General features: G+C 43.0%; 1 protein-coding gene across 1 annotated transcript; it reads right to left on the bottom strand.

Moving 5' to 3' along the window:
- Window positions 1-5,388: 5,388 nt before the first annotated feature.
- Window positions 5,389-27,513, bottom strand: SLC15A1 (solute carrier family 15 member 1). The gene is made up of 23 exons (XM_048072724.2): window positions 27,398-27,513; window positions 25,637-25,662; window positions 23,093-23,177; window positions 22,864-23,005; window positions 20,588-20,707; window positions 20,323-20,422; window positions 19,997-20,087; window positions 18,060-18,143; window positions 16,914-16,996; window positions 15,651-15,737; window positions 14,909-14,998; window positions 14,107-14,151; window positions 13,966-13,998; window positions 13,751-13,839; window positions 12,738-12,819; window positions 11,219-11,344; window positions 9,798-9,947; window positions 9,327-9,376; window positions 8,606-8,713; window positions 8,370-8,466; window positions 7,791-7,937; window positions 6,893-7,000; window positions 5,389-6,272 (listed from the first exon to the last, which is right to left on the bottom strand). The coding sequence occupies exons 1-23, from the start codon at window positions 27,399-27,401 to the stop codon at window positions 6,087-6,089; spliced, it is 2,133 nt and encodes a 710-aa protein (XP_047928681.2). The 5' UTR covers window positions 27,402-27,513; the 3' UTR covers window positions 5,389-6,086.

Genomic DNA, 27,513 nt, shown 5'->3' with positions numbered 1-27,513 from the left:
CTCAGCACAGAAATACATGGACTCCTGCAAGTTTCAGTTGTCAGTCTAGGGTGTCAGTAACAAAAGAATATCATTACGACATGATGGTGGTTTTTTTTTTAGGGTCTGGTTTCATGTTATGCTTAATCCAGTTTAACTGCAGTCTGCTGCCAAAGTGCTGATCCTGCTCTTCCTTTTTCCCAGCCCTGGCTCCCTTCCATGCCTTAGCAATCACATGCCTGCATGATGATTTGGATCAATTTGCTGATCCCACGGGAAATACATCCACAGCTGGCTGGGCAAGTCTCCCGTCGCAGCACTGAGCCGAGCCCATGTGTCCCACAGTAGGGACACCGTGACGAGGGGCGGAGGGAGGCCCCTGCTCACCCCTTCACTGGTGGCCTGCAGTGAGCTCAGATGAGCTATAAATCCATAGTGCATCCGCGATGTCCTGTGTGGAGTCGGGTGGTGGCTCCGTCTCTTTGATCCCACAAAATCCCCCTTCTCAGCTTGCAGCAGGCACCCACAAAAACGCAGGGCCTGTGCATGTGCTTTGAGCCCTCCCCATCGCTCCCGTCCCACAGCCTTCTAAAAGTAGCTACCCGGTAAGCTCCTGCAGCACTCCCGGTGCTCTGACAAGCTCCAGCAATCTCCCACCTCCTCCTGCAGGCCTCCTTTCATTCACAAAAAGCTGCTGCAGCCTCCCACTTGCACCAGACCTTTGGCAGGATCCCAAAGCCTTGCGCTCCTATGGCTTCTTCAGTCGCCGGCTCGGTTTCCGTGCTATCTTTGTAAAGACAGCAGGCTTCCTGGGGATTTTGCTCTTCTTCCAGCTGACAGAGCCGGTACCTGATGCCTTACTTGCAAAGAAGAGCAGGTTTTGCTGCACCACAACAGCACTGGTGTTCTTCCCTGCTCTGAAGTAAGTTTAAGGGCCTGTAGGCTCACATCAACACTGCCGGGCCATGCAGCGGAGCAGCACCGACTGCCCATCCTGCTGTCCCTTGATAGCAGGGGGATTTGCCTCAGCACCAGAGCTGCAAGTAGAAAGGGTCAGAGGGACCGGCAGGGGGCCCAAATGCCTGCATTTATTTTCTGATGATGCTCAGGTGAGAAATTGACAAATTAGCCCCAGTCTCCGCTGCCACAAATCACCTGTACTGACTCTGCATCTTCTGAAGACAGACTAGACTTTCGATTTCTGCTCTTTCTAGGCAGTACATCAGCTCCTCGTGGCACGTCTTCCTTTCTCTTTCCTTTGCATAAGGGCTGGCACTATAGCCAGTGACTTATTTCCACGAGCGATTTTCTCACAGAGCAAGCTGGGCTTGCACTGTAATGCAGCTCTGTGCTTGCATTTGTTTGTATTTATGAAAGCAAATAAAAATTTGTAACCTGTTCCTTATTACAGCTCAAGACTTCACTATATGTTTCTATGTCATTCCTCCCGAAGAAACCCAAAACTGTGTAACCATGTTCTGCAAGTGAAACAAAGAAAGAAGCACTTTCAAAATAAGTGTATCTGTGATTTATATACACCTAAAGTGTTTGTATTTAATGACTTTGGTGTTTGACAAACTTCTGTGGAGATCATTTTAAAGCACTTCAATTCACCTTTAAAATTAAACTGCAGACCTCCCAGAAATCCATGTGGGTGCAGCATCGTTCTGGGCTTTAACTGCTGAAAGACTGCTCCTCCCAGTGAGCATCTCCTCCTGCACGGGCATTGTTTCACATTAACTTAATCCGAGCTGAAGATTTGCCCACAGCGATCCTGAGCTGCAGTTTCCCCCGCGGAGGACAGAGCAGGGAGAAGCAGCTGTGGGGAGGGGGATCAGGGTGCAGCAGGCCTTGCACATGGGTCCTGGGCCCCAACCTGAAGATCTGGTTGGAAGTGCCTCAGGAGCTGCCATCCAGTGACTCTCCACAACTACCTAGCATGGCCTCACCAGGCTGCCATCAAAGAGGGCTGGGTCTCCCCCAAAATGCAGTGATGGTGACTTTCTTGTTAAAGAAAGGGGCTGGGCTGAGAGGTTGTACAACACATCACCAGCATGGGACATCTCCAGAGAGGCAGGAACCTGACATTAGTGCATCCCTAGTCCTTCAGGACTGAGTGTAGATTCAACCCAAGGTTTGTATCCACACAAAAGTAATCTGCAGTCTGTTGGTGGAGTGGCTACACACACCTGTATTTAACATGGGGTGGTATTTTCTCTTGGGATGAGTCCGCTGCTCCCACAGGAGCAAACTCTCATTTGTCTGACTGACATTTCTCTGTCACAAAATGGCTGCGCCTCCCCAAAGCTGCTTGGGGCTTTGCTTCTCAGGGCAGGGTTTCATGTCTGGCAGTTTAATCCCAGTGATTTTTATCAACGTTTAGAGTAAGAGTGTTGGGTGTTGCAACACGGACAGCTTTATTCTTCTTTACTCTCCGTCAATATCAAAGTCTCTTTATACAACGCCACCTAGGATTTGGGCTGTTCTAACAGGTTTTTAAAAGTTTTAAGAAGACTGCAGGTAAGACCTCCAACAGCGCTGCCAGGGGCCATCGCTTGACTAAATCAGTCAGGGTAGTTTTATTTTCCTAAACACACAGCTGCCCCAGAGTCTTCAAAAGCAGTGGTGACGCATGCACTAGCTATTTTCTGTATAGGATAACGTAGAGTTTGGGATAACTAGGAGTGGAAAATCATTGAGAAACGAGGCAAGAGGGTCTTCGCCGTCTCAGACCCAGTGCCACCGCATCTTTTTCAGTCTCTTTCGTGTAGTTTTCTGCCATCTGGTGGCTGGAAATGACGAGTCGGTGCCGGCAAGAGGGGGGGATTTACTTTAAATTAGGGAAGTTTGTGCATGGAGTCTGTGACAAATGTTAAATAAAAATAGGAAATGATTGTATTTTTTATTCCCATTAGTACTACCTAGAATCCGTGCTCACAACATGCAGCTTTGTTGGGAAAAAAAAAAATTAAATTAAATTAAAAAGCCCAATCTGGACAAAATGAAACCCTCTGGCTCAGAAAGGTGCCGCAGGGCAGGCCGGAGGTGGCTCTGGGCTGGTCTAAGTGCTGGCCACCTCTCCCCCCAAAAAAGCTGAAACCTACCCTGGGTTTCTGTAGCTCAGACAATGATGCCATGGCCAGTGACTACGGTCTGGTCCCACACTAGGGGACGAGGTGGTCTGCAGCAGCCACTTGGGCCGTGGTAGGGTGGGGAATAGCATCACCTTTAGCCCCACACTCCTGCTCCCTGTAGGGCAGCAAAAATCCATGTGCAAATGTAGGTGTGCATTATGCTGTTCCCCCCATGCTCATTTCCATGCTCACATGCAGCCCCTGCGCTGATTCAGCACTGATCCAGGCCTTGCCAGCATGGCTCTGACGTTGGTGAACCCATGCAGCAGTGTTGGCCCCTGCCTGCCCGTGCTTGGGAACAGATTGCAGTTTGAAAACGCACTTGGTGTCATTAATTCGGTTAGGTGGTTACAGAATTGATCTCAGGCACCCTGCTGAAGTAAAGTACCAGCCTGAAGCAGCGGTGCCAATTGAATTAACCTTTACTTGGAATGTTTTTTTGTAAGATAAAACCTTTAGGACATAGGACTGCCATCTAAGTAGAAGACATTTCCAATTTTTAATACCAAGGAAGCACAGCATGGCTCCAGGAGCACTGATTTTGAGAAAATAAAATATAAAAAGTTCATCAGAATTGAATAATTTCCCAAACTGTAAGGAATGGATGTTCAATTTGGAGTAAAAAAAAAAAAAGCCTATATGGGCTATGATGGAAAGAAACTCTGACAGGGACAAGCACTGCCATCAGCTGAATCTCACAGGAGGAAGACAAACAGATTTTCACACGAGCAGACAGCTGAGATTTCATCTTAATCTCAAGAGGGTTTTATTTGCCACTAACAGCAAATGCAGGTCACAGGAGGGGTTGCAACAGCAGATAGAGAGCAAGTGCTGCAAAAGTGCCTTGCTCTGTTTCCCTCCTGGCTCTTGCATCATTTTCATTAATATTTTATTTAGTTACACAGCTTCTCCAGCTTCAGTTTTTATTTCCTCCTCACCTCCAAAATGCAGCGATGTTGTTACCCAAGGCAGGGCCACTTTCACCAGAGAAGTCTCCTTAGGACTGTCTCAGAAGGTCTCACGGCCATTTCAGCATTGCATGGCAAGACAAATGACCCTTCACCAAAGTGCAAATGGTTTGGCCATGTCTGGTCCCGCTGCTGCCCGAGGAAGTGACTGTGAAGGCTACGCAGGGAAGAACTGTGCCTGCTTCTGCACTGGCTTCGCCCGTGACACTGCCGTGCCGACGACCCACCTTTCATCCAAGCTCAAGCAGGCCCTGCTGCAGGAGAGCAGCTCCTAGCTCCTCCCTGAGCTCTCTACACTTACAGAACAGCTATGCCAGCCCCTCCTCTCCAAAAAGATCGCCTTCCCCTGCCCCTGGTCCTCCTGTACAGTCATTGTGATCAGGATGCTGCTGAGAGCCTCCAAGTGATGGGGTAGGTGCTGGTGGAGGGAAGCCACTGATTTTCACACAAACCTTTGAATCCATTGAGTTGTAGGCTCCTGTATCGTCTTTGTAGTGTCCTAAACTCCACAAAATCCAGTCCTGCAGCAGTGTCTCTAGGCTACTGAGGACCAGCAGTGACCAGAATTAGGCGGGAATTGGAGCATCCTTGACTGCCCTGACCCACCTCCTGGTAGAGTAGGATAGTTTCAGGAGCTGTTACTTCCCCTTTGACAATATATCTTTTTCTCTTCTTAGGGCAGGACCCCGTTATTTTACTATCAGTATTCTAGCCTCTGCAAGGCAGTGGCAGCATTGTGTCAAGATGTGTAATGGTATTTATAGGTGGTGTGCAATTAATTCCAGGAATTTAATTTCAGAAATTAAAAACAAAAGCACAATTTTGTACAGACATTTTTCCAAAACTATAGGGAAGTTCTAAAAGCATTGTGCTGTGAATAGGCTCACTTTCAAGAACTGCAAAGGGCAGGGCCTGGATTCATGCACTTCACAGAATCTGACCATGAGCAGTTTTAAGTGCCCCAGTCAGGAGTCATTGGGCTGAGCTAATAAGTAATAGGAAACAACGTGGAAGCTGTACAGTATATTTGTAATATTTGCAACCACACAAGATGTACACACTCCTGTAGCTATCTGGTCAGACAGGGGTGCAAATTTTGACTGCATTTTTTTTTAAAAAAAGTATTTTTGTCTGAAATAAGGAACCACATTGCTGTTTACCTGCAATGACTGAAGTTAGAATTATTGACTTTTAATTAGATTAATTTAATCTTATCTTCTCTGTAACAGAAGATATGTGAAAGACCATCCTAGCACCCTGGCAGTCTAAAAAGCAACAATACAAAAATAAACATTAGTACTCTTACCCCACTTTCAATATTTTGTCACAAGACAAGTTTTATTGCTGTTATTCCAAATATCATTTGCCATTGTCTGTTTACCTCAGTGGACACCTCATTAATACATTTAATTAAGAACATACCGGGAGTCAAATGGGTAGTTAACAGGCATACAAAGAACACCAGAGTGCATGTCCAAGTCACTGCTACATGGAGTGCAGACAACATTTTAACCTGAGAAATCCAGGAGCTTTGCTCCCACAATCCTTAAGGACATACAAAAGAATTTAAGGCACGTGTGACCTGCTGCTTTCAAGTAACAATGAGGGTAGATGGGTCATGCAGACAGTTTGGCTTCAATGACTATTGCTTGGCAATACTTGTTTCTTTCGTGATATAAAATTGAAATGTAGTACAAAAATACACCTCTTCACAGGGTCTAATAGTGCCAAGTGCAATTCCAACATTTTAATGCTATGGTATTTGAGCTTGAGGTACATTTTAAGAGTGCAAATTCTGCGGGAGTTTCTTCAGGATACCATGTTCTGTACAAGAGATTAATCTTTTCCTCTTGATTCAAGAGGCTGCATTTAAAGTCAGAACAGTTTTTTCTTAACATCTCCCATGAGGCATATTATCCAGTGCTGTTAGCAATACCCTGATTCCTCTTACTGCATGGACAGTTAATGGGATACCATGATTTACAAGTGCTCTTGAATACACCTTCTACATCTGAGAGACAGCTTCAACTTCCTTTTCATGGACGTCTGGATCCTTTTTGGCTTGTTTTTCTTCTTCATCGAGTTGGGCTTCAATCTCATTTGGATCAATATAGGTATAAAAATAAGCCATGACAGAAAAAATAATGCAAACTGCAAACAGCAAGGCAGCAAACAGCACATACTCTGCCCACTGTAAAACACAAAACAAAACACAAATGTGTAATTAAGCCATCAATAGTCATTCCTCCAAAGAAATACACCATCTTACCGTTTGCAAGGAATTAAGTTAATTCCAAATGTGGAACTGAGCACACATGACCAGTAGTGTATGACTTAAAGGAATAAGTATTAGATGTGTACAACAAATATTAAAGCATCTCTAAATTGAGACCCTTTCAGCTGTTCTGTCTTCACTGAAAAGCAAAAAGGAAAAGTCCTGTGCATGCTGAAAAGTTTAACAGTACCCTTCTCCTGGAAGTGTGGGAACAGACCAAAAAGATCGAAGAAGAAATTCAGCCTCTCCTTTTGGTCAGAAGGCAAGAGGGTAAGGCAGTCTCATTTTAAACCAGGCTGGCAGGGGTGAAGTTTCTACTGACCTGGGTGGAGAGTGAGATTAGTTCTACAGCTGACTGGTAAACTCTTCTACCTAAGACTTCAGCCTCGTGTATTCCAGCTGAAAATACAACTCCACTGTTGTGGAGCTGATATTCAAAAGTTATGACTGCGGATTATTGGTTGTGACTCCCCCCTGTATTAGGGCTGCTTTTTAGTAGTGTAATATAGTAGTACACCAATTGCCTGTGCGCTTACCTGCTGACTGAGTTTGGATGCTCCAGCCACGATAAGGACAATTATGTTACCGACAGCCACCGTCAGCAGCCATCCGGCCTGCAGCACTGACTTCATGTTAGACGGGGCCTACAGAGACAAGGCACTTAATTTTTAGTCAAACACCGCTAGCACTTTCTGATGTCTACAGCATTCTTTACTTTATAACAAGCACTGGTTCTCTAAACAGAACTAAACAGACCCAGGGAAAGCTTTGAGGAACAAGAGCTTTCTAATAGTGGCTGTAACACCTACGTTGTACACGCCAAGTAGCAGGCACATTTTACGTTCGGCTCAGTCTCACATGATACACACCAAATGAAGAAACCGAGCACATCATAGTCAAGCAAGCCACAACTTATGTTCCCATCATTGCAGTATATAGACTCAGAATTAAAGGAAGAAACACACAGCTAGTAATACAAATTGAAGTTAGAAGACAGGGCAATTCAGAGTGTATAATTAAACTGCTGCTAAAGACTGTGTGGGAAAAAAATAATTAAGCCAGTGCAACCTTGAAGATAAGGTACTGTCTCACTTTATAATTGAGAAGTCTCTAGTTTGCTTTTACAGCAGCAATACAGTTCCACTTATTTTCAACGGAATGTCACATGTCAGGTGATTTGAGGACTGGTTATCAAATCTTCATGTGATATAATTCAGGATAGCTCCATGGAAAACACTGAATGCTTAGTGAAACAAGCCCATTCTGCACCAGCCTACAGCCCTTCTAGGGGACTCTAAAGATATCACTGCTTTGTTTGAACAATGATGAAACCTCCTCTTAAAAACAAGAGGTCGCAGAAGATTGATTTGTACCAGGGTAAGGACTTAACTCATGACTCTTAACACAGTGAGGGCTCTGAGTGGCAAAACCTACCTGTGAGTATGAAAACTCCAGCCCAGTTACAGAGAAGACTACTTCTCCACATGTCATAATAAAATACTGAGGGATCTGCCAAGCCATATGAACTGTATTGGGTGGAATATCTTGACTGTAGTTCAATGCAGCAACATTTCCAGAACACTGAAAATTAAAGTGATACATTAGGAACAACAATAACGAGTCTGTACACTAAGGGCAATCTAAACAGTTCTACATCATTTGTGTAATTATATATACGTACACAAAGTTCTGGGAGAGTAAAAATACTATATATGAAGCACCCCACAGTAAGATGTAAAGCAGTAATTATTTTACAGCAGAATTCATGCAAATCCTTAGTGTACAGTAAGGCTAAGAATTTAAAGCCATTAGTGATGAACACGAATTATTGCATTATATCAGTATCATGCTCATCATTACCTTTGTTAATGAAGTGTTTATGTTCAGACAGTTTAACATATGAGAATTCTACCATACATATAATTAAAGGCAAGATAGATAATTGTTCAAGTGTTTTTTTAATTAAAGAATATTAAAATGAAAAGAACTATTGTCCATCCAACAGCACCTCACCTCATTAATTATAATTGTATATGCACCGCCAAATCCAAGTGAGTTTGAAGTAGCTGTACAGTTAGTTACATTTGTAGAAACCACAATCTTATCTGCTCTGAAGAAAGAAAAGACCACAGTTCAGTCCATAGCTATAGCCAATTGTGTGTAGTATATAAAAAGGTTCTTTGTCCTTTTCCAAGGACAAGTATGTCTATTTCTTTAAGTGGTTAGATTAAGGTGCGGGAAATGCTTACCTGCCTCCTGAAAAAACACCGTAATTACTGGCAGAGAGAGGTATCAGTTCTCCAAAGTCCGCATCACCCATAGTGACATTGACTGTCCAAGGCAAATTGTTTATGAATCTTTAAAATAAAAAGTGATGAATACTTTCTTTAGTATTCCAAAGAATACAAGTTTTAGTTTATATATTAGCAGCACAATGAGTATTAAAACCTTCCCCTTTCACTTTTGAAAATTAACACTTTTGAAAGAACTGTAAATCTCTTAAGACATGGCTAATGCAAGAAGCAAGCTAGATCCAATATCATCCCACTGCTTGCTTAGGGAAATGTCAGAAGCAAGCATTTACTTCAGTCAGTACCAAATGCATCTGCAAAGGGAAGACGTGGAAGAAAAAGCAGACAAGTGGTAGGACACTTCTTACCTGAGATTAAAAAGGAGGTAGACATCTATATCTGTGCTTGTTGTCAACAACAACAACAAAAGTCTAGACAGTAGAGTGAAGCACTCACTTCCAAGATTTAGCTAAATTATACCCAAAACAGATATGCAAGATAGCTCAGATGAATTGTGCTCTGGAAGTTCCTACACCCCCTAAGCATCTGAGTGAGCGGTCCAGCAAGTGGAAATCTCCCACAGTATAGAAAGTGACATTGAGCAAGAAGAGTCCACCCAAGAAGTAGATTGAACGGGTAGTCGCACCACTGCAAAGCTGAGGAGCAAAATAAAATTTACCTGATAAGATTCTTTCCTTCTTCTGGTTTTGATGTGACATTGTCAAGCAGCTGGTGGAAGAGACCATTAAGAGGCTTAATAAGCATCAGTGAACAGCTTAAATGTGCACTATTACATACAAGTGAAAGCCAATAGAGGCTTCAGGGCAAGACTCCAGACCTTACCTCTAGGTTACTACTAGGATACATATCTACTAGAAAATGTTGTAAGGCCACACATTTAAGCCTCTTTGAAACTGTCAAGTTAAGCTGGCCAAGTGTCTTTTCGTTTGCTTTGTAGGGTTGTTTTGTCCCGACATCCTGCCCTGCTCTCTAGTCTCACTGGTGCAGTTTTCCCTCAGGCAGCAGAGATAGGGAGAGGGAAAACAAGACAAAAGAGAGGCTCCCCAGAGCTTGTCCTTTGAGCTTCCCGCACTCCACATAGATAGTTGCTAAGACATTAACATATTTCTTAGGATTTAGGCAGACTTACCCACTGAGTGGAAATGCCCGACATCGTATTTTTAACTGTGAGAGTGTAACGGTTTCCACCTGCACTGGCGACATTTAGTGTTTCATTGTTACTTCCAGAAGTTACCGTTACAGATTGTAACTGGGAAGTCTCAAACGTCCAGTAGTCCGTCTACAACGAAGACAAATTGCTGTGAATTTCCATGCAACTGTATTTGCCTATACCTTTGAGGAAATGCTCGATTCAGTGGGTCAGAAGTTTACGGGGATGTTACTTCTGAAGTAACAGAGATCACGAGCATCTCCTAACTTCCATTTTTGTAGTTTTCTATGTCAGACACTAATTTTGTTTGACCAATATTTACGACTATTTTCTTCCTTTACACAAATGTTAAAGTACTACAAACTTCCTACAAGCATTATGGAAGAGCTGTTACATTTTCCTGTGTATTTCTTTATCCAGCTAAATCAGGTTTGCACCTGATTTTCCCACCAAGCAAAATTCTGTTTAGCAATAGAGACAGCAATGGCATTAAGTAGAGCGCAGCATTTTCCAAATGGCCCCTCCTCCTCCAAGACGCTAATCCAAACTGCATCTTTTGCATCTTTTGCCTTTTCAGCATAACAGAAACAACTGTTACCAGGATATGTATTTTAGATATTCTAACTACATTTCAGAAGCATGAAAGATGGAAAGCAAATATTCTTTAATAAACATGTTAATATATTATAGGTGTAGAGAATTCGATTCAAAACATCTGGATTATAAAACATCTACAGTAGGGAGTAGAACATTTCACATCCTTCATATTCAGGTGTTCGTCATGGTTGTATAAGCTTCACATATGGAAACAGGGCAGCAGGCTACCAGAGAATATACTTGTGCTGCTAAGACTTCCTTGCATCCATTATTTAAAAGGTCCGTCAGCTCCACTGCATTTTGTTGTCAGTAGAGCTAACAATCAAAACTCTGCTGTAAAAGAACCTGAAAAGGTTCTTTGACAGCAAGGTCTGCAGCTTGAATGATGTAGCCACACAAAAATCTCCCTGTTCACATAAGTGATCTCTTACAGTAAGCGCAGTGACTTCCTAGACATGGACGGATTTCTTTTTATTTTTCTTATTATTTTTAAAGTCAGGGCTGTTCTTACTGTTAAGAAATGGCACCTTTTTAGCAAGAGCAAAGTTATCAATTAGTTGAAAGCCATTACTAAGTATATTACTAGTATATTAACTTGTTCTACTTAGGATATTGAAATAGGTACTATTTCTTTATTCCCTGTATACTTTCAGTAACAATTTATGCCACAAGAGGAAGAAATGCTTAAAATGAATAGAAGAAAATAAATAGAAAAGAATCGATTTCGAGCCATTAGTTAAGAACGACTTTGACTTGCTCCATTCAGTTTTGTGACTTGATGTTCCCCATCTCCCCTTACTTACCCCCTGCAGAGGTTCCACGCTCACATTAAAATTCTGAGGTACAAATGTTACTCTTGCATTATCAGCACCTAGATTTATTATTTTGATTTGGGACTGCCCAGCTGCAGGGAAAACTGGAATAGTTTTCTGTAGGATAGAAAGAAGTGAAATCAGTGCTCCACCTTAAGTCACATGAAAAAGGTACTATAATTACTGCACTCTTATTTATCTCATGCTGAAGATTACCATTTATCCGATGATCTGTGGTTATCAGTTGTAGGGATGCAATTTTAATAACTGTTTTATTTGCTAGTCTCACAAGCTGTCTTGCTATCAAGGCCACTCTGCAGGTCAGGGAGCAGTCTTCTCCCACATCCTATGGGGGTCTAGGTTTCTGAACTTCTTTGTACACTGTTCTGACTCTTTTTCCCAGCACTGGTGCTGCTGAACTAGCCAGAAGCACAAACAGGCACTGTGTGGTGTGAGAGTCCAAAGAAACTGAGCAACTTCTGGAGACTCCACTTTGCATCACATCTAACAGTAAGTACCTTCTGCTCCTGCAGAGCCTCAAGAGCTGCAAGAGCTGTATGTATTGCAGTTCTGCCTCGACCTTCCTCTACTTGTCTTTTTCATTCTCTTCAGGTACAACCACACAACAAAAAAGGTCCAAATCTTCCCTTCTGCAGAAAGTTCCTGTGGAACAGTCAAGGAATTTGCCAGCTCTGGCCACACTTCTGCCCAGTGCAGGTACATATTTATGTTATGTCTATGGATATGCTCTGGCCCTCTGAACAGGGTATTCAGGATGCGTCCATCTCCACTGAAGGCCAAACCTTTTACTCTCAACTTGGAGACAGAGGTGAGTATAAGGCTTGTTTCACTGCTGAACTTAGACAAAAAGGAGAGAACTCCTCATTCCTAACTCAAGCTTTTTAAGAGCCGAGCATCTTATCTCAATAGCGCATGAAGACAGGAGGACAGCTCTGGATGGCAATTCAGATCTTGGGATACCATCATCACTGCCCAGAAGTGTCAGACTCCCCAGATACATGGAAAAACCTACATCTTTCAGGCATGACACCTCCCTTTGAAGCAAGCAAAGCTAGGTGTGATGAGTCCTGCCTTAAACAGGAATCATTTTCACTCGTGGTATGATGACACTTTGTGGGCTTTCACACTTCACCTCCAGTTTAGATGTCAGCAGAGATCAGAGATGAAAAGCGGCTCCCTGGTAGGGAAAACCTCTGGTTTTCAGCTTTTAATCTCAGTTTATAGACCTGAGGTTGCCATTAATGCATGATTTATGACAATGGCAAATGAGATGTTTTGCAGTATGGTGTTCATAGGTCGCTTTAATATGCTAATCACACTGCATTGCAATATACTTTATATTTTTCCTTCCTCTACTTCTGTGATCACGTGCTTGGTTCCTAGGCTACAAGTATTTTACGCATCATATTTGGCTCATTTTCACCTTAAACAGACTTCTGCATTAGCAACAAAGTATAAGTATTCAGTACTTGCACAAGGCTGAACTTACGTCTATTTGCAGTTGCACAAGGGCAGCAGCAATGAAAGCCAGTCCAGCAAGGAACATGCCAACAGTCATCTTCCTCAGAGGCCTAGTACAGCAACAAAACATATATGCAAATTAATACAAATATTAATTCCAAACTTTAAGTGCTGGTTTTCCTTTCCATAACGGGAAGCTAAAATGACTACAGCTAGGAGATTGTCACTGTCCAAAGGGCTGATGTTAGATAAAGTATTCAGCTACACCAAGTAGCTCTTAGTGTTAGTTCAGAGTTACACTGCTGGGAAATTAAGTTCTCTGCAGCATCTTAACCTGTTACTCTGCATCTACTGGGCTCATTTCTAGAGTTAACCATCATCTAAACAAAACTGCTGTTAGGTTTCCGTATTTGAGTTGGGAAAATCTGATCTACAGAAAGAAAAAGAAAATCCAATACAGTTGGTAGCTGAGAAACAATGAAAAGACAAAAAGTTACACCTTCTACAAAAGGATAGCAACTTTTGTCTATATTGCTATGTTTAAGTCAAAATATGGAATGGAAATATATTGAATTAGGAGACATCTACTGACATTCAGTTAAACAGTAAGGGTAAATTTAAGGTAGATATTTTATGTATGGCAACAATTGTCTGATTCAGAGTGTCTACAAATGAAGAAAAGTATTTCCAGCCCAGCACCACCTCCCACCCCAAATTTTTCATTACTTCATGGAAAAAGGATTAGTGGAAAACATAGCAGTAGACAGCCTCTCTCCTGCAGTCAAAAGATTTTGCCCTTAGCTTGAAGAAAACTCACATTGTCACTGTGCTATTAGATTCTTCTCCGCTAGGCTATGGTGCCTTCATGTACCATTTGTAAAGTACTTTTATTATTACTATTATTTTAAATATTAACCCCACTTTAAATACAGCATTATTTTTTCCTTAGCTGGAAGCTTGCTTTTGTTTAGGGCCAGAGAGCAGCTTAAAGAAACCACTAAAATGAGCCTCTGCTGAAGTCAGGTAAACACATCAACTTACGTAAAATTTATCTTGCATTTCCTGATTAAAGGATAAATCACAGCATCGACAACTGGCACCATTATAACAATCAGGATCGGATTGACAGTCTGTTAAAGATGAACATAATAAGGGAAAAAAGTAAGTATCTTCAAAGTCCTTTCTACGAAGGGCAATAATATATGGATATCATCTTTGGGAAGTACTTAGGATTGTCAGGCAGAAGATTACTATACCTGCATTTGGTCTGGCTGAATCTGAATAGCTCCCTGGTGGAAAAGAAAAAAGATAAATAGGATTTAGTGCTATGACAACAAACCAAACTGATAGGAAAAAGAAATGTTAAGGAAAAAAGGCAAAAAAAAAAGGTAACCTACAAAGTTCCCATCCATCGTGGTGGCTTGCAGTGTCCATCTTGACCCCTTGACAGAAGAAGAGAGAATTAAATCCCACAGTTAATCAGTCTCCCAAAGTTCCTCTTGAATTGTTTTAAGTAAAGTGTTTGGAAAGGTGTCTGTCTGATCGCAGCAGAGCACACTCATAGTTACAGCTCACTGGTAAAAAAGCATGATGCAGCCAGGCTGGACCAAACTTAACGTGCTCTGCCTTAGATAAAGCTTTCAGGCACCGGTTCTCTCAGATACCCTCCTAAATTCATACTTCAATACCTGAAACTATGAAAACCTGCTTTCATGGATCATGAGCACTCCATCCAACACGATTAGAAGCTTATGCTTAAAGGTGTGAGGTATGTGTGACAAACTAATCACTCTGATTGAGCAGGCTGGCACCCAGCTCATCTCCTCCCTGGGTCTCCAGAGCACTTACACTAGGACCCTGCATTGCATCTCAACTGACAGCGAAGAAGAGCTGGAGCCAAGAAAGCTTTAGATTACTGTCTCATCCTCCACGTGCTGGCCTGCACAAGATTTGGAGAGGCTGAGGTCAGAGTCATTGGGAATGCCCAGATAAATTGGATTTCAGCTGGCTGCTCTTGGACCACAGGACATTATGTGAACGTTGACTCAGAATAACCACAGTGCATTATAATCAGGGTAAGGAATCTGCAGAGAAGTGCTTTCCACCCTCACACAGGCACCCTTTCTAGGTGCAGTGACTCCAGAACGCGTAGCAATATGGCACAGCTAGAACTGCAAAGCCAAACCATTTCTGCTTTACCTGCTGGTCAAAAAGCGCCCAGAACATGGGGAGAGGGATGTAAAGGAACAGCACCTTCAACACCATCCTAGTCTGAGTAATCAGTCGTTTCTGCAGCAAAGGAGAATTATAAAAAAAGGAATTAGTGAAAAACCTCAGACACTACCACTGCTGTTCACCGCACAGCAGCAGGTGGAGACACAAGACCTCTCATGCAGTGTTTACCCACATCCTGAACTTCGGATGTTGTGGGTGCTTCTGCTGACTTCTGTTAAAAAGCACAAGGTCTGCTTTTGGGTGTGGGGAGGGCTGCTGGTTAAAGGTGACATTGATAGCAGAAAAGCCTGCGCTTCTTGCCATGCCCACACTGCAACAGCAGCAGGAGGTTTAGCTCCCCACTGCTCTGTTTTCCTGGTAGGTTTTAGCAGCACTGTGTAGGAGGAATTCAAATGATGGGGAACTGAGGAATGCACTTCACAAGTGAAAAATACACATAGGCAAAAGTAAAATAAAGGGAAAAGACTAAGGCTTGCACTGCCATTGACAGGAGGGCAAGGTGGACAGGAGACCAGGGAGCACAGGATGTGGTCAGGGAGCACAGGACGTGGTCGGGGGAACTATGGGACACAAGGCCATCAACTTCTACATGGATGTGAGGCCCAAAACTATTTACCTAGCACCCAAAGCAATGGATCAGAGCAGACAGCATAGGAGCTGAGAGTCAGAGGATGCTGAGGCACAGGAGTGCTCACAGAGTACTTACACTGTACTTCTCGCTCGCCCAGTCTAGCCAGTGCTCTCTCTTGGGATACTCCTTGCTGCGATGCCGGAACCTGTTTTTGATGGCAAACTGGGGAGAGACCATTAGAATTTTGTTTAATGACATTTCAAACATTGTAAGACTATCTATCAGCTGTTTCGTAGGTAAAGGAGGCCTCCGCTACCTTCTCTAAGCATCTACAGGAATAACAAATGTAAGGCTTCGTACTGCCTATCCAGTGAAGTGTGCACATGGGATCTAGGTAAACCAAACAGCTCAGAGCTACTCTGAGTAGCTCTAACTGTGGGTAGCTGTTAGGTCTTGAAGGCCTGCCTACTTAAGGCTAACACATATAGCAATCAAGAGAGAATATCATCTGCACAGCTCTTCAGAGATGAATGGCTACAAGAACACATGTCACTATAAAAACCTGCATCTTGGAGAAATTCCTTGATACTGAATATACACAAATATAGTCCTGCAGGAATCCACAAACTTTCATAACATGCATGGCTGAGCTGGGCTGGGCTCTAGGGGCAGCACTCTAAGAGGCAGCAAAAGTCACATACAGAGATTTGTAAGCACTGCCAAAAACAAGACAAGCAATGGTCTGGGCTGTAACAAGCCAGCAGATCTGTGTGGGGAATGAAGAAGCTCATAAATGAAAAGTCCCCTGATCTCAGAGTTGAGACACTGCCAAGTGTGGGATGTGCAGTGCTACTCATGCAGATTTAGCTCCCTTCCTTGCAGGCTTCCTTATATATCAGTATTTATTATGCTGATACTTATATATCAGTATATACTATATTGATATATAACCCCCTGACCTCCTTCATACAGTGTGGCTCAATATACCTCTGCATTGTAAACAATGCCTTATTTTCCTAAGCAATATATTTTTGCTGATAAGATATACTAGTACCTCTGTTCTTGACTCAAGTCATTGCACGCTTGCCTGTCTTCCCACAGGGCTACAGAAAAGTACATGAACGAGCAAAAGGATGATTCCCTGAAGATGGAATAAGCTTTTACATGTGATTAATATCTTACTTTGTCTTCTGTGTGTGTAAATTCAGATATAAACAGAGACAGATAAATAAAAAAGGCAGTCTAAATCTGGAGGTACCAGTAAGAAGTGTTCTGGAAAGAAGAGGTGAAAACTTCATAAGTTTTCCTCATAATATGACAGATTTCTGCTCTAGGCAAGTGTACTGAGCAGTTTTGAAAATTCCTGTCAGGCTTTCTGGGAGCACAAGCACTACTTACTCCAATGCATTTGCAAACTTGAACCATTATATTGCCTTGAGGTTGAACTTTTTTGTACATTCCGCTTCCAATCATGAACACAACTACAATAAGCAAACAGAAAGCAATTTGTGATTAACTGAAAACAGTGGCAAAAAAAAAAAAAAAAGGTATGAAAACCTTAACAATTAAGAAATTGCATCAGGCTGAAAGTAAATTTTTTTAAGGAGCAATGAGTGTGACTATTGCCATGCTACTACATGGTAAAAGAAATCAAACTAGTATCAGCAGATTACTATGATTTATGACACAGGAGTAAATCCTAAAACTCCTGGGGTAAGTGGCCATCCTCAGTGGGACATGAGTTATGGTCAAAATGAGAACCACTCTGGACCTTCTCTTTGGCCTTGATGCATCTGATTAAAAGCTTAATGACTCCTTTTCATGAGCCAAGGGCACTGCATCTCACATCACGCAGGGACACGTGAGGTTCCACCTGAACTACAGCACTTGCCAGCACTCTCACAGCTCCCATAGACACGTTCCCTGGCCTCACCCTCCCACGTGCTGGGCAAGGCAATGGGCAAACACCCGAAGCTGCCGTCACCCTGGGCTGGGTGCACTGATAAGATGGGGTCACCGGTAGCTGGTGTCCCACCCTGGGCAGCCTCCTGGTCAGGTCCCTCATGGAGAGGGATACCACGGCATACACCAGCCACTCCATCAGGAGAGAAACAAACAAACAAACAAAAAGATAAAACCTCCAAAAGCTGCTTCTTTAGGCACCAAGTTCTTGGTCTTTGTACTGCAGCCAAAAGGCTCAGGGAGTAATCTGTGGTACAGCTAGTAAAAATGCAATAGCTTGATAAATACTGGCATACCAGTATGGTATTTCACAAGTGCAAGGACAGTTACCTTGCATAGTTTGCTGTGCTGAGCTATGAATAATTTCTGGAAACCACATCTTCCCTGAGGTTTCATCCTACATTCAAAAAATCATTTACTTATACAATCCAGTGGACCAAGCAACATAGGCAGTATATTACACAACAATTTTCATATCAGAGATTGATATCTGGAGATTTCAATCACTTTCTTATTATTTGGAAATCATTATCACCTAACCATATCTACAACTGAAGCAGCAAGATGCACAGTTCAACTTACTCAAAGAAACAGCCATGAGGGCAGCAGGAACTCCAAATGCCAGTGGGTAGCATTGCTGTTTGCTGTGAATGCCACATTGTTGAGCTGAAACACAATGTAATGTTAGTCCCAGGGTCTGCTGTCAATGTTTTACGTAGGGTTTCTACTCTTTCCATTCATTGTTGATTCAAGAATAAGAAACACCTCTGGTGACATTAGCAGGATGGATTACTAGAATCCAATTTGCCTTATAGTACTGGGAAGGGGAATTATGTATCACCAAATTCTTAGAATGGTAGAGGCTGGAAGGCACCTCTGGAGGCCATCTGGTCCAACCCCTGCTCCAGCAGGGCCACCCAGAGCAGGCTGCCCAGGACCATGTCCAGGTGGCTTTTGAAGGTCTCCAAGGAGGAGACCCCACAGCCTCTCAGGGCAACCTGTGCCAGGGCTCTGACACCTGCACAGCACAGAAGTGCTCCTGGTGCTCAGAGGGAGCCTCCTGGGTGCCAGTTTGTGCCCACTGCCTCTTGTCCTGGCACTGGGCACCCCTGAAAGGAGCCTGGATCCATCTTCATTTCACCCCCTCCCTTCAGGTATTTTATACATTGATGAGATCCCCCTGAGCCTCCTCTTCTCCAGGCTGAGCAGTCCCAGCTCTCTCAGCCTTTCCTCATAGGAGATTTACATTTAGTTTTACATGGGGGAAAGAAGAATCATGTTAAAATGGCCAAATTCATGTTATTGGGGAGAAAGGCCCTAGATTATAAAGGTTTTGGGACAAGTTCTTAAGTGAAGATAAGTAACATAACAAGTGTAACTTGTGAAAAGTATGCACACACAAACACATCCCTGGCCAGTAGTTGGTGATTATTTTTCCATAAGCTTCATGCACACATGCTGAAATGATGCTTTGAGTGTGGATGTAGTAACTAACAGGGAAAAGTAACAAAAGACTAAAAGTATTAATTTTCACCACACCTCTACTAAAGGAGAAATGAATTGTTTCATTAGAAAAAAAATAGCTTGCATCTAATTAATGTGTTGGTTTGAGTTATATATTATCTTTTTAGTTAAGCTGTCACAGAAAGTAATGGTATCACTTTCCTTAGCTGCTTTTGCCAGTTTTTCCAAGGTGTTTTTCACCCTGTATAAGCATGGAAGCAAGCTGCATGTTGTACCATCTGCATATCTCCTTCCATTTTGGGAAAGAATAGAATTTGCATTAAGCAAGCACCTAAAATGCTCCACACAGTCTGTTCCACTCAGCTGCTGTCAAAGAATCCAAAAGCCAGAATTTCAGTCCAGCGCTTCAGGATTATTCTGGAGCTTGCATTCTATTTTCTTGCTTTTGAGAAAAACAGCCTTCCTCAAACTCATGCCAAGCACATCCCTACCCCATCTACATAAGCTTGCAATGAAAATCTCTATGCATATGGATCAGTGAATTGGTCTGCTTCTCGTTTGGAATCATGCTGCTCATTACAAGCAGAAGAGAAATCAACCTTCTCCTTGGATCATATAAGAGGATGATTTACTTTATCAAATGGAACAGTGTGTGTGCATGTGCATAAATGCTTCCCTACTTTGTATGGGCACTCTTTAGGATAGTCCTCACTTTCAGAGTGGAGCACTCTCACCCGCCCTTCCCACCAAACAACAAAACTCCTTGAGTTATAGTTTTAAAGGCGTTGGAGGAGGTGCAGTATTTGTACCTCTACGGAATTAAAACATGCTTTAGGCATAGAAGTTGTGATGGCTTCAGAGTATCTCTTTAGAAGTACTAGGTCTGAAGGCAATTCAGATCTGAAACTTTTTTTTTGCTCATCCATAAGAAGTTGGATGACATAGAAGAAAAAGCGAAGACTGATTTGCCTGTTCATTTAAGCCCACGTGACTGCAATCCAACACTCATCCTTTATTGCTATTTAACTATTTTACGAATAAATGACTGGACTTACCTCTGAGAATTGGGGTGATTACAGTGGATAAGAGACTTCCAGCATTAATGGCCAAATAGAAAATAGAGAAGAATCTACTTCTTTGTTTTTCCTACAGTAAAACAAAAATGGTTTTAGAAAGGGTTAGCCAGAGCCATGTTGTTAGGCTTAGACTGAACCATCAGCAACTCTGCACAGTTCAAGACAAATAGTTATCTACCTTGTTCTTCAGCTATTCAGGAAGCTGTGAAATAAGGTACTTGCCTAAATACGTACATCAGATTACTATAATAGTCAGGCATTAATATGAACATGTACATGACTAAAAATCTGAAATATATTCTTACCTGATGATCTTCAAACTGATCTCCACCAAACGCTGACACACAAGGCTTGATGCCACCAGTGCCCAGTGCAATGAGAATCAAGCCAGTCATAGACAGGGCACTAGAACAAAGTAGGAAAAAATGAAAAAAAAAATCTCTCTGCTGTCTTAGTTACAGCATGTATACAAGGCTGATTGCAAGACAGTTGAAATGCAAGTAGCATAAGTTTAAGGCTTAAGTTGTCCCTCCACCAACATGGAGAACACACGTGTACAAGGCAACTCACACGTGCGTCACAATGTTATCCGGAGTGCCGTCTGTGTTGTGGTCTGTCAGGTCATTGATGGAGCTTACAGCCATGACTGCCTGCCCAACCGTGTAGACAATGGACAAGGAGACAATGGTCCTGTTATAAAGAGAGGAGATAAGTTTTTATATACATTGACAATTATGTGTGCATACATACACACAATAAACGCAGACTTGCTTATTCCAAAGATGTTTAACAAAGAAGCATAATTAACAGATATGACAAGTTATGGACTCAGCTTACCACAAGCTGTTGTAAAAACTCTTTCCGCATACCTCTGTCACAATAATATTTCTACTACAACTATTTTGTTTAACAGAATTATTTTATATAGCTCTGTTTAACTAAGCAAGGCAAGATGACAAATTCTTCTTTCTTGTATGGAAGAACATTCTCCATTTGAACTTTGTTAGAATTTAAGTAGTTGACTATAGCTCATGTTCAGCTGCTTTTGTGGCTGGGACTCCATTCAATAGGCACAGACCCAAGTTTGCTTGGAGGATACGCAGGAGAAATAAGATGCAGTGATGCTAGGTTATTTCAAAACAGATTGCAGAAGCAGCAGTCCCAAGTGCAGAGCAGCCCATGAGAATGAAGGGACCTAGGCCAACCCAAATGTGTCTGATGAAGGCAGGAGACCCTTACAGCAAGCTTGGAGCACCATGATACAAGAGCAGCAGAGGAAGCATCACTCATCCCATTGACCAAGTTCTTCTCACTTTAAAACAGGATTCACCTAATTTTGATAAATGCCCTTCATTTTATCAAGGTATAGATCTATACAAAGCGGGGCAACAGTGAAGCTAAATGTGCTATGTAGTGGTACTTACTAACAAAAATTAAAAAAAAAAAAACTTTTTAAAATAGCACTTCCTTGTGGTTTCTGTAGTTGCTTGGCTTAACAACTTGGGAAAAAGTTTCCGATGGAAAAGGAACCTGAGCTGACCAGGGAAAAACTTGTGGTTTTTATTTGTGAGGCATGCTGTGAAGAGAGTACTTTCATGATTGGCACTGTGTATATATATTACTCAATTAGAGGAAAAAAAAGAAAAGTAATTTTTATAGTTTCTGTACTGTTTTCCCCAAGAACTTCACATCTAACGCCATCTGGAGCAGATCCCAGCATGCTCCTTGGCACATGGACTGTGTAAGGACTGAGGCTCTCCTGTGAGCGTTTAACAAAGTTTGGGTAACCTCCTCTGGCTCTGGTCATCATAGAAATTTATACAAGCATTATTTCAGCCTTCCTCACGGCACCCTACAGTGTTTTAAGGTACCTATGTATTAAAACCAGCAAGCAATTACATCATTTTCCAAATGCATGTGTTTTCTTGCTGAGCTGAAGTCCCAGTACTAAGCTCTGAGCAGTCCTACTGAGCTCCTGCTAGGGGTCTGGCAGCTGTGGCACCAGTACACAGTTACCAGCAGGGAAGGGATGCAAGGTCTGCAAAGCTCCATCTTGATAAAGCAAGTAAAAGACAAAATAGAAGGGTTTTTGTGTTTCTTTTTGTTCTTTTTTTTTTTTTCCTCTCCTTCTCATTCCGGCCAGCTACAAAGAGCACAGCTGGCGGGGGCTGAAGACAACGCAGCCTGCCTCATCTCTAATCGCTACAAGACCTTTGACAAGACAACAAGCATTCCTGACTCATAACCCTCAATAAAAATCTTTACTGGGCTTTTTCTGGCAAAGTAAACACTATTAGAATCATGACACCGGTAAAGGAGAGCCAGATCAGGTTGTTAGAAGCAATCTGGCAACACTTTGGAGCACGACATTCAGCATGACTTTGCAGTGACTGCATGCACGCAAAAACAGAGTTTGTCCTTTTAAAAAGTTGCAGTTCAGTAAAACCTCCCACCGAGGTGTTAAGTCAATACTGAAATTAGAGGATACTTTAGAATATATTCTAAAAGTTTCACTTAACAACACACAGATAACATACAATTTCACCATTTCGTTGGCTATCTGCAACTGTTAAAGATGCAATCTAGTGCGATTATACCTCCAGTATCTATCTTATCACAGCTCGGTGAAAACCCTTCCTTACTTAGGCTTGCATCTTGTCCAGCTGGGAGAAAAGCATGCAAAAACATGGAAAACAGACTAGTACCCTTAACTGATTAGCAGACCTGTAATGTTTGTTAACCCTTAGCGCAGTTTCAGGTCTGAGCTAAGAACAGATTAAAACCTCAAGCTTTGGGGACAAACAAAATCTTGGAGGTTTTTTTTGGGGTGGGCAGTAAGCACTCACTTAAACTTTCCCAGCCAGGAGTCTGCTATGAGTGCCCCCAGGATCGGCGTCAAGTAGCACAGAGCAACGAACGTGTGGTAGATGGCTGTGGAAAAGTTGTCATCCCAGCGCAGGAAGTATTTGAAATACAGAACGAGCACAGCTGTAGGGAGAATAAAACAGCAGGTTACAAACCAACATCAGGGCTGGGGAACGGTGGGCTCAGGGAGACCCAGGGCGTGGGACGTACCTCGCATGCCATAGTAGGAGAACCGCTCACAGAACTCATTGATGACGATGAAGAAGATGCTGAAGGGGTAGCCAAAGCAGCTTGGCTGGAGACAAGAGGCAGACAGCGTGAGCTCAGTACAACACAGACTGACACGGTGTGCTGTGACCCGCCGCACGACTGAGATCCATACAGCCCCTGCGGGAGCAGCTGGACGCTCAGGCGTCAGGAGGCTGCATGGGCTGCACGGGAAAGACGCTCTGTACCCGAATCCAGATCAGTTCCCACCTCCCCTCCCTATCCCCAGAGCTCTACACACTTCTCATCTGCCCTTCGCATGGCATCTTTAGCAAGGCTATATTGGACCTCCAAGCTTGGACCTCCAAGCTTTGTGCTTCACGCATCTGAAATCTTCAGCATCTAACACTTGCAGTAATTTTGACTGGTAACCAAACACAAGCAAAAAGCCAACATTTTTGGAAGAGAAACCCAACAGCCCAAACCCCAGCAGCACAAGGGAATTAGAAGCCTGGCACTAACGTTAAATACCTCCAGTTGGGATGAACACATTTCCTTCAAACAAATCTCAGGAAAGCTCCTTATTCTTGCATGTTCTCTGCTAGATGAAGGATCCCCCATTTCTTGTCAATAAATCTGATGTTGCTCTTAATCTATGGCACTAACTGCCAGATTTCCTGATCCTTCAGCTGCTGTGATAGCTATCTGCATGATAGCCCTAATACAATCTGTGACACTGCTCTTGCCATTGTGACGGAATGGAGAAAGCACCCATCGGCTGCAAATTTAGCACAAGTGGTAGGACTGGAAATCTAATTTCTGATCACCTTCTTTTCTTAGTGGATGAACATACAATACCATTTCTATAAATATACCAGAAATACAAGTTGATATAATTCTCCATAACTTGCTTTCTCAGGCTTTAATTCTGAAAGTTGCAAAAATTAGGTTTTTAATAAAACTCAGGACTTTGTCCTTAAAGCTATGCCAATTCTAATCCACTTCATTGACTCACCTAGACTGTTGTTGTGGTTTAACCCGGTTAACTGCAAAGATCGGTCAGCTCTAATTTTTTAGAAATACACACTAAAATATTTTCTGTACAAGGAAATTAAAGCCATTTTTATCTGTAATTTAAGTTCTGAGAAACTTTTTTTTTTAATATTATCCAAGTGGAAACTACTTCAGCTAGGAGCAATACAGCCTTACAAGGACTTGGGAAACCAAAAGCCATCTGAACATGGTGTCAAAAAGCCAAGCAAAGCAGATCTTTGGATGTCTCTTACTTTGGTGCTTTAGAATAAATAAAAGTGTATGTATCAACTGTCTAAAAATGAAAGAAACAGCAGTGCAGATTTTAAGGATCGATGGTAGCTGCTGGGGGGCAGGCGGGGTTAAAACATTTCAGAAGAAGTGAAACATGAAATTTAACAAGTGTGGAGAAGAAAAAGCATGGCATTGTTCGCCTTCATGTTGTGAGGGTTTAGGAACCAGACTAGCCGTATTTTCAGTGAAACAAAGAGAAGTCTGCATACTGAAAGGAAAGAAACCTGGTACGGGGAAATCCTGCCTGGCAAGGGGAAGGAAAATCAGAGAGCTCACATCACCAGCAAAGGCTGTGGGTAGGGCCTTAACGAAGAGCGCAACACATAACAAAACCTGTGCTCTGCAATGAACTTCCCTGCTAGGGACCTGTCAGGAAAGGGTCGGGAGTGGGGTGAGAGCACCGCTCCTGAGGCGGTCAGTGGGGAACCACCGGGGTCTTTCATGAGGGAAGTTATTTTTTCCCCCCAGGACGATTCTAACAAACAAATATGCTGTTATGCCTTGATAACACGTCCATGTTTCACACCATACTGCCCTCCCAAGCCCCTGCTGCATTATACGTGTGCATGCACACGCATCTACTGACACATTTGCTGTTGCCATCCCCATTGCCCAGAAAGCACTAGCTGCCCCACAGAAGGGGTGACAACCCCATTGCATTTTGCAAGGCATCCCAGGTACAGGCCCGGCACCACCCAGCTGCACACCCTCGAGTTCAGCTGCTGAGGAAGCTGTGGGAAAGCTGCAGGGAAAGTCTGCAGAGTAAAGCCTTGCGAGATAAGAGAAGCAAGGCTGCAGACAGATATAGGACTGCTGAGACAGGTGTCATTAACAGTCCAAAGATTCACGAGGAAGACTGCTAACACCATGGGGTAAACAAGTCCCAGAGGAGAGTCAGCAGATGCTGACAGCTCAGCAGCACCAAGGATGAGCCCCAGGGACCCTTCTGCTCCCAGCTGATGCCTGTCCGGCCAACAAAGGCTCTTCAGACATCTTATCAGGGTGGCGAGCATACTAACGTCTAGCTGGGATGTTGGGAGCTGCCAGGCTATCTTGTGTTTGTGTTGGCCAGTAACGCATTACTTTATAGGTAAAGTATTTTTATCTTATGTTTACAGGATTTTTTTATTTTTTTTTCCCCACACACAGCTAAAGTTACCCAAAGTAATCCAGAGAGTGAGTACAGCAACTTGCTATAGCATAAGAGAAAGCAGTACTTACCTTTTTTGTGTCCTTACTTTTTGCAGCTGTGGGGAGGGGAAAGAACACAAGTTAATGGAAACTGAATAAGACTTCTTCAAAGCAAAAAATAATGGGAAAAACTCAGCTTAAAACAAATCATGAAAAGCAAACATGGTATTGTTCAGTAACCACACATACGCTCAAGATGCGTAAATTTTCAGTCAGAGGGAGAATTCTTATGGTGCAAAAAGGTTATTAGAAAAAAAACTTGATTTCCTTTTGTTTCTCAGGTAAAGCGTGGACTCACGCACACTGCCAGGGGAAAAATCAAACGGGATTGATGATGCAAAGCACCACAGCAGTGTGGTGAGCAGCGCTGCAACTGCAGACAGCGCCCTGCAGCCCCTACAAGCTCTGTCCTTCAGGGCACGCTCGGCTGGGCTCGCGCCGCTGCAGATAAACACGGTGCCCACGGAGTGGATGTCAGCATTTCCTACAGCACCACATGGACAAGTTCATTATCGTTAAGATAAGACCAAGTACAAGATGTGAACTTTGAAATCCCTGCCTGCAAACGAAGTGTGCTCATAATAGATCCCTATAAGAAAAATATGTTTGCTAACATTTAGTCCATAGTTCAAAACAGAGGAGAAGAGCTGACAGCAACACTATGGTGTTTGGCACAAAATGTAATTAAGTTCCTTTTGAAAACTGTTAAAACAAATTGATTCTTTCCTTCAGTGGAAAGAAGTGGACAGCCATCTTCATTGTAAAGACGGGACGTATCATGAAGATAATTCAAGAATACATCTTCCTAAAAATCAAGTAACATCCAGAAAGTGCTCACATACCAATGTCAGGGCACATGCACATACCCAGGTCGTTAAAGCTGTTGGCAATGTCCCCTACACAACTCATGTGAGCAGATATATGGGATGATAACTAAGCATCAGCAATAGAGATTATCTTCATAACTCCTTGATTATTTCTGCTTTTTGTCATTTCCAGAGCATGTGCACCATGCTGCAAACTTTCTGTAACACACAGGGAACATCCGCCTGAGCAGCTCACGCCTATCTGTTAGCTCAGCCTTGGGGAAAATAATAATAACAATAATAACAATACTACTACTGCTAACAATAACAACGATGGAACTTTTAGTTGGTTGTTAGTTTTTTTTTGTTGTTGCTAGAGGGTAAGATTATTACCTCAGCAAGAAACTCGGCAGAGACATTTTCCAGAGAACACTGACTGACTTTGGTGTTCGAGACACTTGTTGATCAACCAATTTGACTTTACACCATTATTCTTCTTTTACAGGAACAGTCAGCACTGACGTACTATCTTATATACACCCTTATGTATATATACACACACACCATTGTATATACACGCACCATTATATATACACACACACATACTCACACCCCACTATTTTTATAATACATTATATATTTAAATATGATATAGTATATACACAAATCATGTAAGACGGCCAACATTTCAACATGGGAAGCTGTCTGGCCAGCCTTCCCCAAGCAGACAGCATCCTGCACTTTGCACCAGTTGTAGCAAAAAGCCGGGGTTTTGCTCGTGGCGTGCCCCCTTTCGGGGCAGCCCCCAGCACCCCCAAGGGCTGAACTGCAGGAACACCCCCCAGAAATCCTGGGGAGCCCCGTGTTTGTTAAACAGGACCCTGAGCAGCCGAGCGAGGCACTGCGAGACCCCGCTGGAGACCCCCCTCTTCCAAACCCCGTCGGGGTGGGGGTCCCACTGCCCGCCCCCCCCCGCAGCACCTACCCATGGGGCCGGCGCGCTGCTGGCGGCCGCGGGACGACCGACGGACGGACAGACGGACGGACAGACGGACGGACGGACGGGACGGGACAGAGGGAAGGCACCGGGGGCGGCCGGCA

This window comes from Anser cygnoides, chromosome 1 (genome assembly GCF_040182565.1).
Source record: "Anser cygnoides isolate HZ-2024a breed goose chromosome 1, Taihu_goose_T2T_genome, whole genome shotgun sequence".
Lineage (NCBI taxonomy): Eukaryota > Metazoa > Chordata > Aves > Anseriformes > Anatidae > Anser > Anser cygnoides.
This window is presented reverse-complemented; position numbering and strand designations above follow the sequence as displayed.

Coding starts and splice junctions, on each gene's coding strand:
- SLC15A1 (XM_048072724.2), bottom strand. Junction 13,999..14,106: donor CCACGATGGATGGGAACTTT/GTAGGTTACCTT, acceptor CTTTTCCACCAG/GGAGCTATTCAGATTCAGCC. Junction 8,714..9,326: donor GAAGGAAAGAATCTTATCAG/GTAAATTTTATT, acceptor TTTATTTTAAAG/ATTCATAAACAATTTGCCTT.